A 13,962-nucleotide genomic window follows, 5' to 3' on the forward strand; every position below is an offset into this window, starting at 1 on the left:
TGTTACTCATAGGCAACATACTTGCTTAAAAATTTGGCATGAATTCCTGCGAGAAATTGCCCCAGCAACCTCATAACATTGGGGTATTCTAGAGGGCTATCCCGTTCCCCAGCGCAGCACCCAGGGGTAATGGCCTGGCCCCAGGGCAGCTGTTTCAGTCACATCTCCAGGTGCTCCACGCAACAGTCGGACTTGACTTTATGGTTATTGTTATAGTAAGGATATAGTAGATTTTTTTTTTGACCAATACTATGACAGATAGCACCAGGATTGGTAAAGAATTTTTTCTTTACTATAACACAGCTTTCATTTTTTAATTCTTCATACAGGTATGGTATCAGTTAAAGTAATTTATTTTGAATTTTTGGGGGAAGCTTGAAACAGCTTTGACCTTGTAACCACAACAAGGCATTTGCAACTAGTTTTACACCTTTTTATTTCAATAAGCTGGGGTAAAAGTACATTTACAGCCAGTTTTAACCCTGTTTATTGAAATAGCTAGGGTCAAAACCTGTTAAATGGGGCTCTCTACTGTATCAGCCCATTGGGAAAACTTCCTTCAATATAACCAATAAAGTACTGGAGATCATAAAGACATCTATCCTCTACTGGAAGGGCCCAGTTATAGTAAAGCAAAGTAAAGTCCCACTGTTGCTCCATGTCATGTATGCAGACAGCAAACACTGTCCCACATTCATGCATACTTTTTAAGTAGTTACCAATGGTGATGAGAGATGAAAACCAAACCAAAAGCAAATTTGGAATATTCCAAAATAGAATTCATCCCAAAGTTTCTATTCTTTCTTCACATCTCATTGGTACATGATCAGGTGTTGTCTTAAGGACATTTGTTTTTATAAAACCTTTCACCAGGGGGGAAAGTGTGGCACTCCCTGGAGAGTGCCAGACTGTATGTTCCTTTGGGAAGACTGTCTGATGTCAAATGTGTGAGCATGTGGGATTTAGGCTTCAAATATGTTGTCCTTATGTTCAACTCAGGCTGATCTTTGATCCACTCCATGGTGAACATGTTGGTAATTGAGTTGAGGGTACCCCCACTTGATGCCTGGTACACCCTGGTATTCTACACTTAGTGGTGTGTTTCAGGAATCAATTTGAGACCCCCTCCACTCAATGAATGGGTTGTAAAGTCATTGAGTGGAGATTCCCTCCACTTGATGACTGTTGGACAGCCATTGATTGGAGGTTGTGTCCACTCAATGACCATATCTAAATTACCAGCCACCAAGTGGAGACATCCTCCACTCAATGACTGGTTTTTAATGTCATTGAGTGGAGGGATTCTCCACTCGAGGACTGGTGTGTATACTGGCTGTTGAGTGGGGGGTTCCTTACTCGGTGACTGGTTCTACTGGCCATTGAGTGGAGACACCCTCCACTTGATCACAGTTCACTAGGCTGGGAAAATCCCAGAGCAGTGACCAGTACTGCATGTTGGTCATTGAGCCGGGCCTCTCCCAGCTTTAAGGACTGTATGTACTGTACTCAGCGCGGGGAAAGTCCCGGCTTGATGGACAGTATGTACTGTCCATCCTGCTGCACTTTTCCAAGCTGAGTGGCCAGTGTAGGCTGCATACCGCGCTCGGAAAGGCTGACTAGATGACCAGCATTTGCTGGTCATTGGGCCAGGGCTTCTCGCTGGATGACCAGTATCTACTGGTCATCGGATTTGAGCTCGGAGAGGCTGCAGATCGATGACCAGGGCATGATGCCTGTCAAGCGCGGCCTCTCTGAACTCGATGGCCAGTTTGTGTTGGCCATCCAGTCGGAGAAGCCCTGGTCCGATGACCAGCACCTATTGGTCATTGTTCTGGGCCTGTCTGAGCTTGGTGAGCAGTCTGTACTGTCCACCAACCTCAGAAAAGCCAAGCTGAATGAACAGTATTTAGTGTACTGTTCATTGAGTTGGGGCTTTCCCAGCTCAATGACCAGCAAACAAAGGTCATCGAGCCTGTGTAAACAAGCAACTCGCCAATGTCCACCCTGATGTTTGGCCGAACATGACGGTGGACATAGCGACAAAACAAAACATGCTCCTCGGGGACACCCGGGGATACAGAGCTGATCCCTGTTGCCCCGCTGCCACTGTAGTTGACTTGTGCCCAGATTGAAACTCCTGGAACACAAGCTTTTTTGGTGATTTGCAACACATATGAACACCATTTTTGCCACTACAAAATGATGATGATTTTGATTGTTCTGGATACAGCAGGTCAAAAGAGCATCATTCTTATCTTACACCTGGTGCTAATAATTACCATGTGATAAGAGCAATCAACCCCATTTTGTTGCACAATGGCCACGGACATAATGGTAGGTGTGATGAAGGTATGCTACCTGGAGGAAAAAATCGCCCAAAACAGTCAGGCAAAAGGTGTGAAGATGATCAATCTACAAGACAAACGGTATGACCCTGCATGCTGAGATGTGTGTGGACATTTCAGAGTTGACTTTTCACCTCAGAGTTCAGACCAGCTATTGAAATCTTTCTCCTGCTGGTTCCAGGATCATCAAAATATTGATGCATCTATTGATATCCACCAATCTGCCCCCTTCCCTCTGTGAAGCTTAATAATTTTAACCTCTAGCTGCTGCATTTTTCAGTCAGATGGAGGTCAAGTGAAGGAAAATTGTGCAATGTGTATTCACATACAAAATTTGCATGGACCCAAATGAACAGCTGACTGCATGGCAAACTTTAACCTGCATAAGTGGACCATCACTTGGTAAACATGGTTGGTGAAAAGGCCTCTTTGATTGTTCACATTTCATAATGCAGGGAGGGAAGACAGGTTACAGATGTTTTCCCAGCTTTGACACTGTGTGATACTCAAAAAAGAGAAATTTAATTTTACATAACTTTCCTCTCAATTGGTGAAGGGAACAGGCATGGCAGAAATATCCCACAAGGATTAATCTACCAGTTAGCTGAGTCTTTGCGGTTGCTATAATTTACAGCTATCTTTCATTATGTGATTTTATGTGGGTTTTGATTGAAAAAAATCAGCCCTGAAAAATCTTCCTTCTCACTTGGTCAAGGATATCTTTGAGCATCAGGATAGTTACATTCTTGGCAAAACATGTTGTGAATTGAAGCTCACATCCTGGATTTTGTTTGACATGAACCAAACAGAAAATTTCAACTAAGATATTTCCATGTGTTGGAATTGAGTTACAGATCATCCCGCAACCACTTCACCTACAGTTACACATCTGTTGGGAAGAAAATTGAACAAAGAGTTGCAACTCACATCTAACTCACATCAGACCATTTGACTGACAGAATTACGGCCTGGCACTCTCCAGAGAGTGCCACACTTTCCCCCCCTGGTGTTTGGTCTCACCCAAAAAAGAATGCTTCACCTAAAATAAGTGCTGTGTCAAATGAAAGATAACCATTGATCAAAGGCTGTGAAGAATTTAGTACAGATATGGTTGCTGGTCTTTCCTATCTCAGTCCAATTGCACACTAAAGTGTGGATTTTTAGATCTGAAATTGAGGGTTCTCAAAGTCACTGCAACACACCAATATATGCCATGAAAGCATAAGATCCCCTTTGGAGGGACTATCAAAAGCTGTAAACTTCTTCCCTGCAAAAAAGGTGTTTCAGCAGAATGCTGCAATGTGGGATCTTTTTATGGTTTTTAACACCGAAAACCCTAGTTATGACTCACAAGCCTCAAATTCTCAGGCGTGACCCTTCACATCGGCCATGGGATACAAAATGCTAAAAAAAAGTTGCTTATATGAATCATTAAATCTCAAAAAGATCATCCGACGTTGATTATAAGTAACGGATGACGTGCAAGCAGGTACATAGGGCATTACTAAGGTATTTTTTGTTCTTAGTTGTGAAAGAAGTGTTGCTAGTGGATAAATGCGGTGTGAAATGCATGATGATAAGGCAAGAAATGCGGGTTCTACTATGTCCATATGTCTGGATATAACTGTATGCATATATCAGTGAAACATTAATTCGAAGCTCCCATGGCCGTGGACGAGTAGTATAAGTATAGTGTACACAGTTAGAGTACGTTCATCGATAGAGATCGTCTTTGTGGGGCGTCTTTGACGGGCTTTTGCCGGGGCGATCGTGGCTTGGTGGCGTGGTCATTATGACTGCTTGCGGTAATCTTCTGCTTGGTCTTTCCGGCTAGAGGACTCAAGGACGCTGGATGATAAAAGAGTCTTGGAGGCTGGTGAGAAGCGTCGCCCTCGTCGTCCGAGCTGTCAGAGTCGTCAAGGTAGCCGCCGTTGTTTTTGAGGAAGATGCCGAGGATCTGGTTATCGAATCTTGGCTGCTTACTCTCTGGAGACGGGCCGACTGAAAGGGTTGAAGGTTTTCTGCTGGGTTGGGGTAAGAAGAGAGAGGAGAGAGAGGTTGAAGGTGAGGATGACTTGATTGCGGCGCGAGAGAATTGCAAGTCATCGAGCCTGCTTTCGAGGTCTGAGAGTTGTTTTCTGAGTCGACTCTCCGAATCCTTGATCTTCGATTGTCGCGAGATTGATGACGGGGTGGATGATTGTGAGGAGAGACAAGGCTTGAGTGGAGTCCGCTGGAGGCTTGGATGCAGCAGAGTCGGCTTCCGCTTGGATTGGGTTTGGAACGGGTGGCCTGCCTGCGTGCTGGAGTGGCCAAGATCACTTTCGGTGAATGAGTGTGTCATGCTAGGCCGGAAGAGTAAGCTTCTTCGATATGTTGGAAACTGGGTGTACTGAACGCTGTTGCTGCTGGAGTGTGCCATGTCGCTGGAGTAGCCTATGTTTGCAAGAAAATGTTTTTGAGTCAGGCTTGAGGTCAAGAGGAGACCCTTTTCAACTGGAGAAATGGTAATGGCGTACAGGTTCAAAGTTCTAAAAGAAACGCCGGTGTAAGAGAAGCCTGATGATTCGAATGCGCCACAGTTCAAAGAAGCCTACAGCTTTAAGCTTTCATCTCTTCGCTTCTGATCCACTTCACAGACCATTAATCAGGGTCTGGATGAAAGGAGAGGTGCTGGCCAGTTCAGGATTTGTATTGATAAAGAGGGTGTTGCTCGAGAGCAGGACCAGGGTACTGGGGCTTAATTTAACGGGGGCAGGGTTGCTTCTAGGAATTTCCAAAGAAAGGTAAGGTAAATATCTGAATAAATATGTGTCACGGTGATGGTTTCTCGTGAGCAAACGGCACCCGGAACTAAAGGCTCAAGTCAACACAGCAACGAGCCAGCAAGACCGGCCAGGGCATCGACAAGACAGTCTGGTTTGGTGAGGTTGGTGAGACTGCTGCTGTTTGGCCCTACGCTGATCCCGAGGGCTCAAGCAGGCGTCTGATCCGGATTCCGAATCGTCCTCGTTATAGTAATTTTATCTAGACGCACGTACACTACAGCCGAAAATGTCTTTTCCTCGTCGCGCCCAGGCTCCAGCGGTCTCCTCCTCGCGATCTGCCGCATCAGGCCCGCGCCTGACCGTGCAGGCGCGCAGAGATTTGGTGTGCGTTGCTGCAAATGTGCTCGTGTCCGGCTGAGTGGATGATCGGCGTTTTTCACCTTACATAAATATTTCAATATTTGACCGGGCTGTATACAGTCGTCAGACTGTGAAGCTCGGGTTTTTGGGTGGAGCAAGCTTGGGCCCCTTGTTCTTTCTCCATTGGGAATCCCAGTCGATGTGTGCTTGCCCAATCCGCGCTTGTCAGACCTTTGTTCACAGTCGGTTGCCATGCGATCCAGACTCCTCCACTCTGTGCCAAACACACGCACGAGGGCAAGCTCTGAGGCGCAAAACAGTCGTCCTGGATCGAAAACTTTGATTGTCGATACTAATCGTCTCTATCCATCAGTTTAAGGTTTGTGCATTGGGGGATGGGTACGGGGTGCTCACCTGTGGTCAACTGTATGTACTATACTTTGCCATACCTCTGCAGACCTGCGCATACTACGTAGACCGTACCACTACCACTAAAATAAAAACCCTGAGGGACCCAGGAGCACTGCAGACTCCAGGTAGCTCGGACAAGGGAAAAATTTAAGTTCCCTCCTCTCATCCGTATAACCATCATCACCAACCCATTTCTGAATCATATCTGGCCGTAGTGAATCGCACCCGAGTTACATCACACCTTGTCTTACTACACTAAACCGGCACATGGGTTCATTACACCCGGTTTTTGCCATACTGAATAGCCGGCTAGGACATTTGAACTCATCACACGCAGCCAGAGTGACTATGTCACTCCATCACCAGTGCCGGACTGGATGCGCAACCCTGGTGTATGTGCTTGCCTCTACAATTTGATACTAGTGATCTTTTGCTCGGTTGCTCATCTTTTCCCCCTTGCACATATGTCGTGGATAGTCCATTTCATTACATTTTCTTTTTGCATTTTCATTCTTCTTGGCTTTTGTACTTGTAAAAGAAATATAGAACAAAACAGATGGCAAAATTTATATGTCCTCCCAGCCTTCCTTGCCATTCTCTGTCCCAGCACCATTGCCCCTTTCTTCTACATTGGGATCTTGTGATGCAATGTTTCCCCCTTCACCATCATCGACATGCACTCCCAGCACAGCATCCTCCTCCAGAATCTCCACAACACCCGTAGCTTGATGTGTGGCGCGGCGACTCGTATGAATATGTTGATCCACCACAATCTGGTCAAGTAAAGCCACCCATCGATTGAGTAGATCGCCACCGTCGCCGTTTTCCATTTTCTCGCACTGATTCCACAGCCAGGCTATGTCTAGGGACCAATCCTGAATGAGCAGACCGTGATCGTAGAGAAGAGATTGCAATTCGCGGTTGATTAGCCTGAGCTTTTCTTCTCACAAACAATTTCCAAGGTCCAAGCCATCGATGTGATCCAGCTCAACATCCGACTCCCCTTCCTGTAGTTGATTTGCACCTGGCAATAAATAATTGCACAATAAATTCAGCACCGGACTCATGATGGAGATCATTATCAGGATGCAGGTAGTCAACTCACGTGTTCGGGTGTATGTGATATAATTTCTCAGGTGGTCGTACAACGCTAAGGCCCAGGCCATTGCTCGAAAAAGCTCTTGAGCAATCAGTTCAAACTCCTCTTGGATCCGATCAAGAAGTAAAACACCGTGTATCCCGCTTTGCACGTCACTGTCAATGGCCCAAGGGGCATCTGAACGATAATATAACCCATCATTCCAAAACTTGTCATCAAGTGGCATTTTTGAAAAAGCCTCGTAAGTAAAGGGATAGCTGGATTGATCGGCAACACGCTGTTGGGGATATTTTGTGATGTATTTCTCAAATGTGGTGTTAAAAGTTGCAATCAACTTGTTTACCGCAGCTCGCCGTCCTTGGATTGCTTTCAAAATCTTTTGTTGCAGCTTTGTTCCTAGATGCCGTCCCATAGTCCGCGCCTCAACAATAGGCTGTTTTTCAGCACGCAACTCCACAGCTTCCACATAAAGGTCGGCCTTTGCGCTCCATAAAAGCAGTAGTAACTTCTTTTCTTCACCTACCAAGGAGCGGGTTTAGCACAATATAAAATAGAATAGTTTCAGAAACTTTTGATACATACTATCCGGTGCAGGATGACCCCCCTCGGTTAAATCAACCCACTCCTGCTCTAGTTTTTCCGCCTCACTTCGAATCTTATCAAAGATCTTGTTGACTTCTTCTGCATCCGTAAAGTATTGGTATGACTCACTAAGACGCTTCCTACAAAGATATAGGAGTGTAATTGCTGCCATCAACAATTAATACCTACTAGAAAGATGAAAATACATTACCTCATTGCCTCGATTGCAGATTCTCTTTTGCAAAGTGATACTAATTTCTCATTACGATCTTCTTGATCTGCAGTGGATTCATTTTTGAATTTTCTTTGATGCTCCCATTGTTTCCTAAAGAATCGACGAGTGTAACACCTTCCAGATGAAGAATAAGGGTTTCGCTTTTGTAGGAGCTCGGATAAATCCTTCAGAACCAGACGGCGGCGCTTAATAGCATTATTGAACTTCCTCTTGAGCCAACGGGCTATTGAGAGAAACTCAGAAGTTAGATTTCAGCTTGATCCAGAACAAAAAGAGCATACATACAAAGGCAATTAATTGATCGGGAGTTATGGTGCTTCAACAGGTGCGCCAGTGAACCGAGTCGATGGTTCCGAGTAGAATATCGTAAAGGGCCTATTAGTCGGGATAGGAATGACCACATACGCTCAAGCCCTTCTCCATCTGACATTCCCCAACCAGTGTTTAGGCGAGGATTGTAATCAACCTGGCAGGACCACTCATGAACATATGAGTGGAAAACGGATGTTGCAAACTGGATACGTGGCCGGTGCTCTTTCATGAGATTGCACTGCAGGAAAAATTAATTGAGAGACATTTTAATTGTATTTCAAACAATTGAAAGAAGTGATTAAACTGACAAGACGCATGTATTTGTCAAGTGAGCATCCAATATCGTAGAGAATGCCCACCGGTCGATCTGGCTCAATATCGTTGAGAACCCTATCAATTAGTGCAAGAGGGAAACATCTCTGTTCGCCTGATTTGCTGATGTTTGCCATGTAGATGGCATTGTCGTGGCGACAGCAGCAGCCCATGAGGCCTGTGTCATCACAACCTTTCCAAGTTGATTGGTTTCGTTTGTTGTCAGCAGCTTTATGGGATTCAGTACAGCGATCCTTCTGGGAGAAGGGAGCAACTTCAGCCATCTGGAATGAACAAGAATATCCAAAACATTACTAACCTTGTCATCCGGTTTTTTTTGGCGTTCAAGTTCCCTAATTTTCGCTGTCATTTTGTGGACATCGGATGGCGGCAGGAAAATATTTGGAGTTTGTATTCGATCATAGTCACGGCTCGCCTTTGCATGGTGCCGGTGTTGGAAGTTTCCATCGAGGCAGATGATCAGTCGATTCTTGGTTGAAGAAGGGTATACTTTAAGGTTGGAAGGCTCGGGTCCAAAGCAGGCTGGGCAGCTTTGGCAAGCCAGTATTTGCTGAGGTGTCAGGCGAAGTGCTGAAAACATCAAGCGGGCTGTCCTATCTTCAAGCTCCCGATAAATATCCACAGCAGCTGAGAAAGGTTTTCGTAGTTCACGAGCCTGCCAGAATTGCTTGATAAGTCCACCGGAAACGTATCACAAGATTGAAGAGAAGTGACATACATGGTTGCTGTTTCGGACTTTCAGCCGCTGTGATCTTGGTTCCAAGTATTCTCGGAGGGCATTCATAAACGGAAGTGCACCAACATTACAATGGTTCCACAACGAGTTGTGTAAAATTAGCAGAGGCAGGGAGAAAGCAGTAACTGGTCGAATAGGCGATCCAGGAAGGTAACCGCTTTGGAGCAGGCGGATGGCATCACCAGTACACGAGCAAAAAGCAAAGTCCTCACGGCGTTGTCCTGCGGAAGGCATTATTTCAGTGAATTGAATCAACCATGAGAAGCGAACAATTAACCAATTCACCATAAAAGTCAATTAGATCAATGGTTCTCCGCTGGGGCACGCATTCACATGAGTTGAATGTGTCGTATGATTTAGTTGTGGTCCAGTTTTTTGTGCGCATTTTCTGAGTCATATAAGTCGCGTGCAAGCTGTCAAGAAGCGAGTCCCAATTAACTTGTAAGGCCTCCTGCCTTAGCCTCTCGAGGTTTGATTGGATTGCCTTGTCGATTTCGTCCGGCTCTTCGGGTGGCAAAAGATTCATCCAGTCATCCTCCTCTTCCTCTTCGCCCGAAGATTGTTGTTCGTAGTTCTCGAAACTTTCTGTGTCACCCAGTCTATCATAAAAGTTCGCTGTTGGGTCTTCTGCCTGGCGAACTGCAGCTTCATGACCACGCAATCGTCGAAGAGCTCCAGTATCCCGGTCATGGTTGGTCAGGCGGCGAAGGACATCACCTCGTTTGACTGGAACGCGCAGTGTCATTCGTCGCTTGGCCATATTTTTGAAGCGCTTGACCGTTGATAGTAAGTGGCAAAAAAGGAAACCAGAAAAACCGCACTCATATCAGCTTGAGGTTAACCGTTACAGAACGAGACAAGCGACCAAACCATGCTCAACCAACCAAAACATCAACCTTTTTACCCGTTAGTTTAATCAGATGAGTGACTCGGCAAATGTGATTTCGAGGGTGGAGCAGGTCGCGAGTGACGCTAGATTAATTTGACTAGAGTATTCGGTTCGAAGGCTGAGGTTGGTTGGAAGATATCTTTCCTTGGTTGAAAGTGCTGAACGATCGAGTAGTATTGGTGTAGGTCAGGGTGGTGGTGGTTACGAAGTGGAGATTAATCCAAGGATAGCAGCTCAGTGGCACATAAAGGCCTTCGCTGATATCAAGTGTGAGCCGGCAGTTATTGAAAAAACATAAAGTACTCATTTTGTCAAAATGAATGCGTCTGCATTAATGCTGTTAAAAATGACCACTGGCTTGTGGGGGCTACAGAAGAGATAATTAGATGATTCCAAAGCCGAAAATTATTTTTATAACCAATAACAAAAATATTCCCAGCTTTTGGATCATCTAAATAACTCTACTTTAGCCCCACTGGCTGGTGGTTGGTTTTAAAGTGTATACTTTTTTGAAAAGCGTGTGATTTATCAAGGACCACTAGCTTGTTGTGGCTACAGAAGAGATAATTAGATGATTCCAAAGGTGGGAATCACTTTTACAAACTATAAGAAATTCATTGCCAGCTTTGGAATCATCTCATTATCTCTACTGTAGCCCCACCGGCTAGTGGTTAGTGTGAAAGTGTATACTTTTTGAAAAACATGTGATTTAATGAGGACCACTAGCTGGCTGGGGCTACAGAAGAGATAATTAGATGATTCAAAAGCTGGGAATAATTTTCATATTGTTTGTAAAAATGATTCCCAGCTTTGGAATCATCTCATTATCTCTACTGTAGCCCCACTGGCTAGTGGTTAGTGTTAAAGTGTATACTTTTTGAAAAACATGTGATTTATTGAGGACCACTAGCTGGCTGGGGCTACAGAAGCAATAATGAGATGATTCCAAAGCTGGGAATCATTTTTACAAACAATATGAAAATTATCTCCAGCTTTTGAATCATCTAATTATCTCTTCTGTAGCCCCAGCCAGCTAGTGGTCCTCAATAAATCACATGTTTTTCAAAAAGTATACACTTTAACACTAACCACTAGCCAGTGGGGCTACAGTAGAGATAATGAGATGATTCCAAAGCTGGCAATGAATTTCTTATAGTTTGTAAAAGTGATTCCCACCTTTGGAATCATCTAATTATCTCTTCTGTAGCCACAACAAGCTAGTGGTCCTTGATAAATCACACGCTTTTCAAAAAAGTATACACTTTAAAACCAACCACCAGCCAGTGGGGCTAAAGTAGAGCTATTTAGATGATTCAAAAGCTGGGAATATTTTTGTTATTGGTTATAAAAATAATTCCCGGCTTTGGAATCATCTAATTATCTCTGCTGTAGCCCCAGCCAGCTAGTGGTCCTCAACAAATCACATGTTTTTCAAAAAGTATACACTTTAACACTGCCAACTGGCCAGTGGGGCTACAGTAGAGAAAATGAGATGATTCCAAATCTGGGAATAATCTTTACAAACAACATATGAAAATTATTTCCCGCTTTGCAATTCCCCCCATTACACAATCCAACCCTCCACTCTTCTCACTTTGACTTGCACCAAAAACACATCTTACCTTTTCAAGCAATCAGAATTCTGGAATTTTGATTTTTATATTAACATCATAAAACTTAAAAAGGTAAAAAATTTCAAGCTGCCTGGCTTTGGAATTGAAATAATAATCCTCCTACACTCTCCCACACACTTTGTTCTACTGGCCCCTAGTAGCCCAACGTAATGCTCAATAACCTATAACTTTTGAAGCAATTGAAAGTCTTCATATATTGCACAGCAATTGCGAGCGCGGCGCTGGACATCCATCGGCTCCCGCCCAGCTTGATGATCTCTGCCGATAGGTTTAGCTAGTAAAAGAGGACACGCGGCGAGCCACAGAAACGCGGCTGGCGGGCAGTTGTGTCCAGCGCGCCGCAGTCGTACTGTCGAATTGCACGTAATTCGACAGTACAACTGCGGTGCATACCACACCTTAGCTTAACACTGCTGCCGCGAGGCCCGCGAGTCCAGCGCGCCGCCTGTCGGAGGTTTGTCAGGGGGCTTGAAGCCGCCTGGCGGGTCTTGTGGCGGCACCAGCTTCGGACAACTTGTCCAGCTTCTGTAACCTTAAACGTGTTCGTGCGGCTGCAATCACGGGTCGGCCATCATCCCGATCAAGACGAGAGATTTCCACTCTTCTGCTCAGGGTAAGTCCCTTTTTTCATAACTCTACTTGGCTTGGACTGATTCATTGTTTGGCCAGTAAAAAAGCCTGCCGTTTGCCAGAAGGAAGACCGGTCACCGATTTGTCCGCTGCAATCCCTTGCCTTCTTTGGAATAGTACCTCCTGGATCTCCGCCTGAAAAATGCGACCACCCACTTTTGCACAAGGTCACACCTTCAGTCAGACTTGCCCCCAACCGTTGTACCACACTTCAACCACGGGTTCGCAGCAAATATGCCACAACGGTCAAAATTATCAGCAATTGAGTGCGGATGTTGGCTACCAGAATTCAAACCACAGTTCCTCGCATCAGTCACCTGGTCAGCTCACCTCTTATCAGCAAACCAATACGCCCTATCAGCAAACCAATACGCCCTATCAGCAAACCAATACGCCCTATCAGCAAACCAGTACACGCACCACCTATTCCCCAGTTACGACTGCCAATCATTGCTCAACAGATCCAGCCACCACCTATCGGCAAACTGGTACCTACCCGCCACACCCCAATTTCAATCATCGGCCAACAAATCCACCCGCGCCAACCTACAATTACAGCCAGGGAAGCTCAACAGGGACGCACTCAAAACCAACACCCCCCAACCACGTCGACCTCTCTAATGATTCCCCGTCTCCCGAGAGTACCACCCGGACTGGGTACTATGTGTTTCCGGACTATCCATCTATTGATCATATCAACAATCTTTTACAGAATCCCAACCTATCATTTGCCGATCGCTTCCTTTTAGAAGCTGCTTGAAAGGGGAAGGAAATGCGTCAGGAGAACTCGGGCAATCTTTCTTTTGATGGAACCAGCCAACGTACTCCAGAAATAGATACTACCATTCCAATCTTGCCTCAAGTTAACAAATCATCCAAGCCTGCTATTTCACCACCACCAAACGCATCTTGCAACGACCGGCCCGCCAGCTTTCAGACCTCCCATCCAATGAACCAATTCTCACAAAACACTCGAACGACCCAATTTCCATCTGCAGCTGCATCTTGCAAACCAACGGCCAAAAAAAAACGAACTGAAGATTCTTCAACCGCTCTCCCAAGGAGAAGCAACATGTCAAAATCTCAAATCGCAGTGTTGGACGTTCCTTCTGAAAACTCTGCCTTAATATCCGCTCCATCAGACCTTCCTGCCGATAAATCAATAGTATCAGTTGTGACCGACATTCCTCCCGATCAATCTTGCTTGCTGTCACCCCCTTCCAACAGCACCAATTTGCAAACCAACAACAACAACAAAAAACCAACCAGAAAGAGAGATCGTCTAGACCCCGAACTCATGGATTCTTTGAAGAGCTTAGAGTTGGACCAATTACGCAAGAAGATTGCAACACACTCGAAGTACAAGCGACTGACTCCAGACGATTGTCTTGCACTTAGTTCAGCTTATCATGAATACCAGAAGACGATCCATCGAATTGCTGTTGAGCGACTTCTCTGTCTTTCACCTGTTTTGAAGTATCTGGGAAGCAAGAATCGATTTAAAGGCTCAACCAATTACAACAACTTCTGTGAATATGATGTTGAAGCTCGGAAAGCATTCTTCAACTGTAGGTATTTGGTACTCTTGCCCTTGTCTGCGGGAATGATAATTTCTGACAATAAATTCT

At 45.1% G+C, this 13,962-nt stretch overlaps 2 protein-coding genes across 2 annotated transcripts; one reads left to right on the top strand and one right to left on the bottom strand.

Moving 5' to 3' along the window:
- Nucleotides 1–4,047: 4,047 nt before the first annotated feature.
- On the bottom strand, nucleotides 4,048–4,767 carry PtA15_1A988 (uncharacterized protein; the record flags this gene model as incomplete). The annotated part of the gene is made up of 1 exon (XM_053166072.1): nucleotides 4,048–4,767. The coding sequence occupies one exon, from the start codon at nucleotides 4,765–4,767 to the stop codon at nucleotides 4,048–4,050; it is 720 nt and encodes a 239-aa protein (XP_053017201.1).
- Nucleotides 4,768–12,476: 7,709 nt separating this feature from the next.
- Nucleotides 12,477–13,094, top strand: PtA15_1A989 (uncharacterized protein; the record flags this gene model as incomplete). The annotated part of the gene is made up of 1 exon (XM_053166073.1): nucleotides 12,477–13,094. The coding sequence occupies one exon, from the start codon at nucleotides 12,477–12,479 to the stop codon at nucleotides 13,092–13,094; it is 618 nt and encodes a 205-aa protein (XP_053017202.1).
- Nucleotides 13,095–13,962: the final 868 nt, after the last annotated feature.

The sequence above is a fragment of the Puccinia triticina genome, chromosome 1A, assembly GCF_026914185.1.
Source record: "Puccinia triticina chromosome 1A, complete sequence".
Classification (NCBI taxonomy): Eukaryota; Fungi; Basidiomycota; class Pucciniomycetes; order Pucciniales; family Pucciniaceae; genus Puccinia; species Puccinia triticina.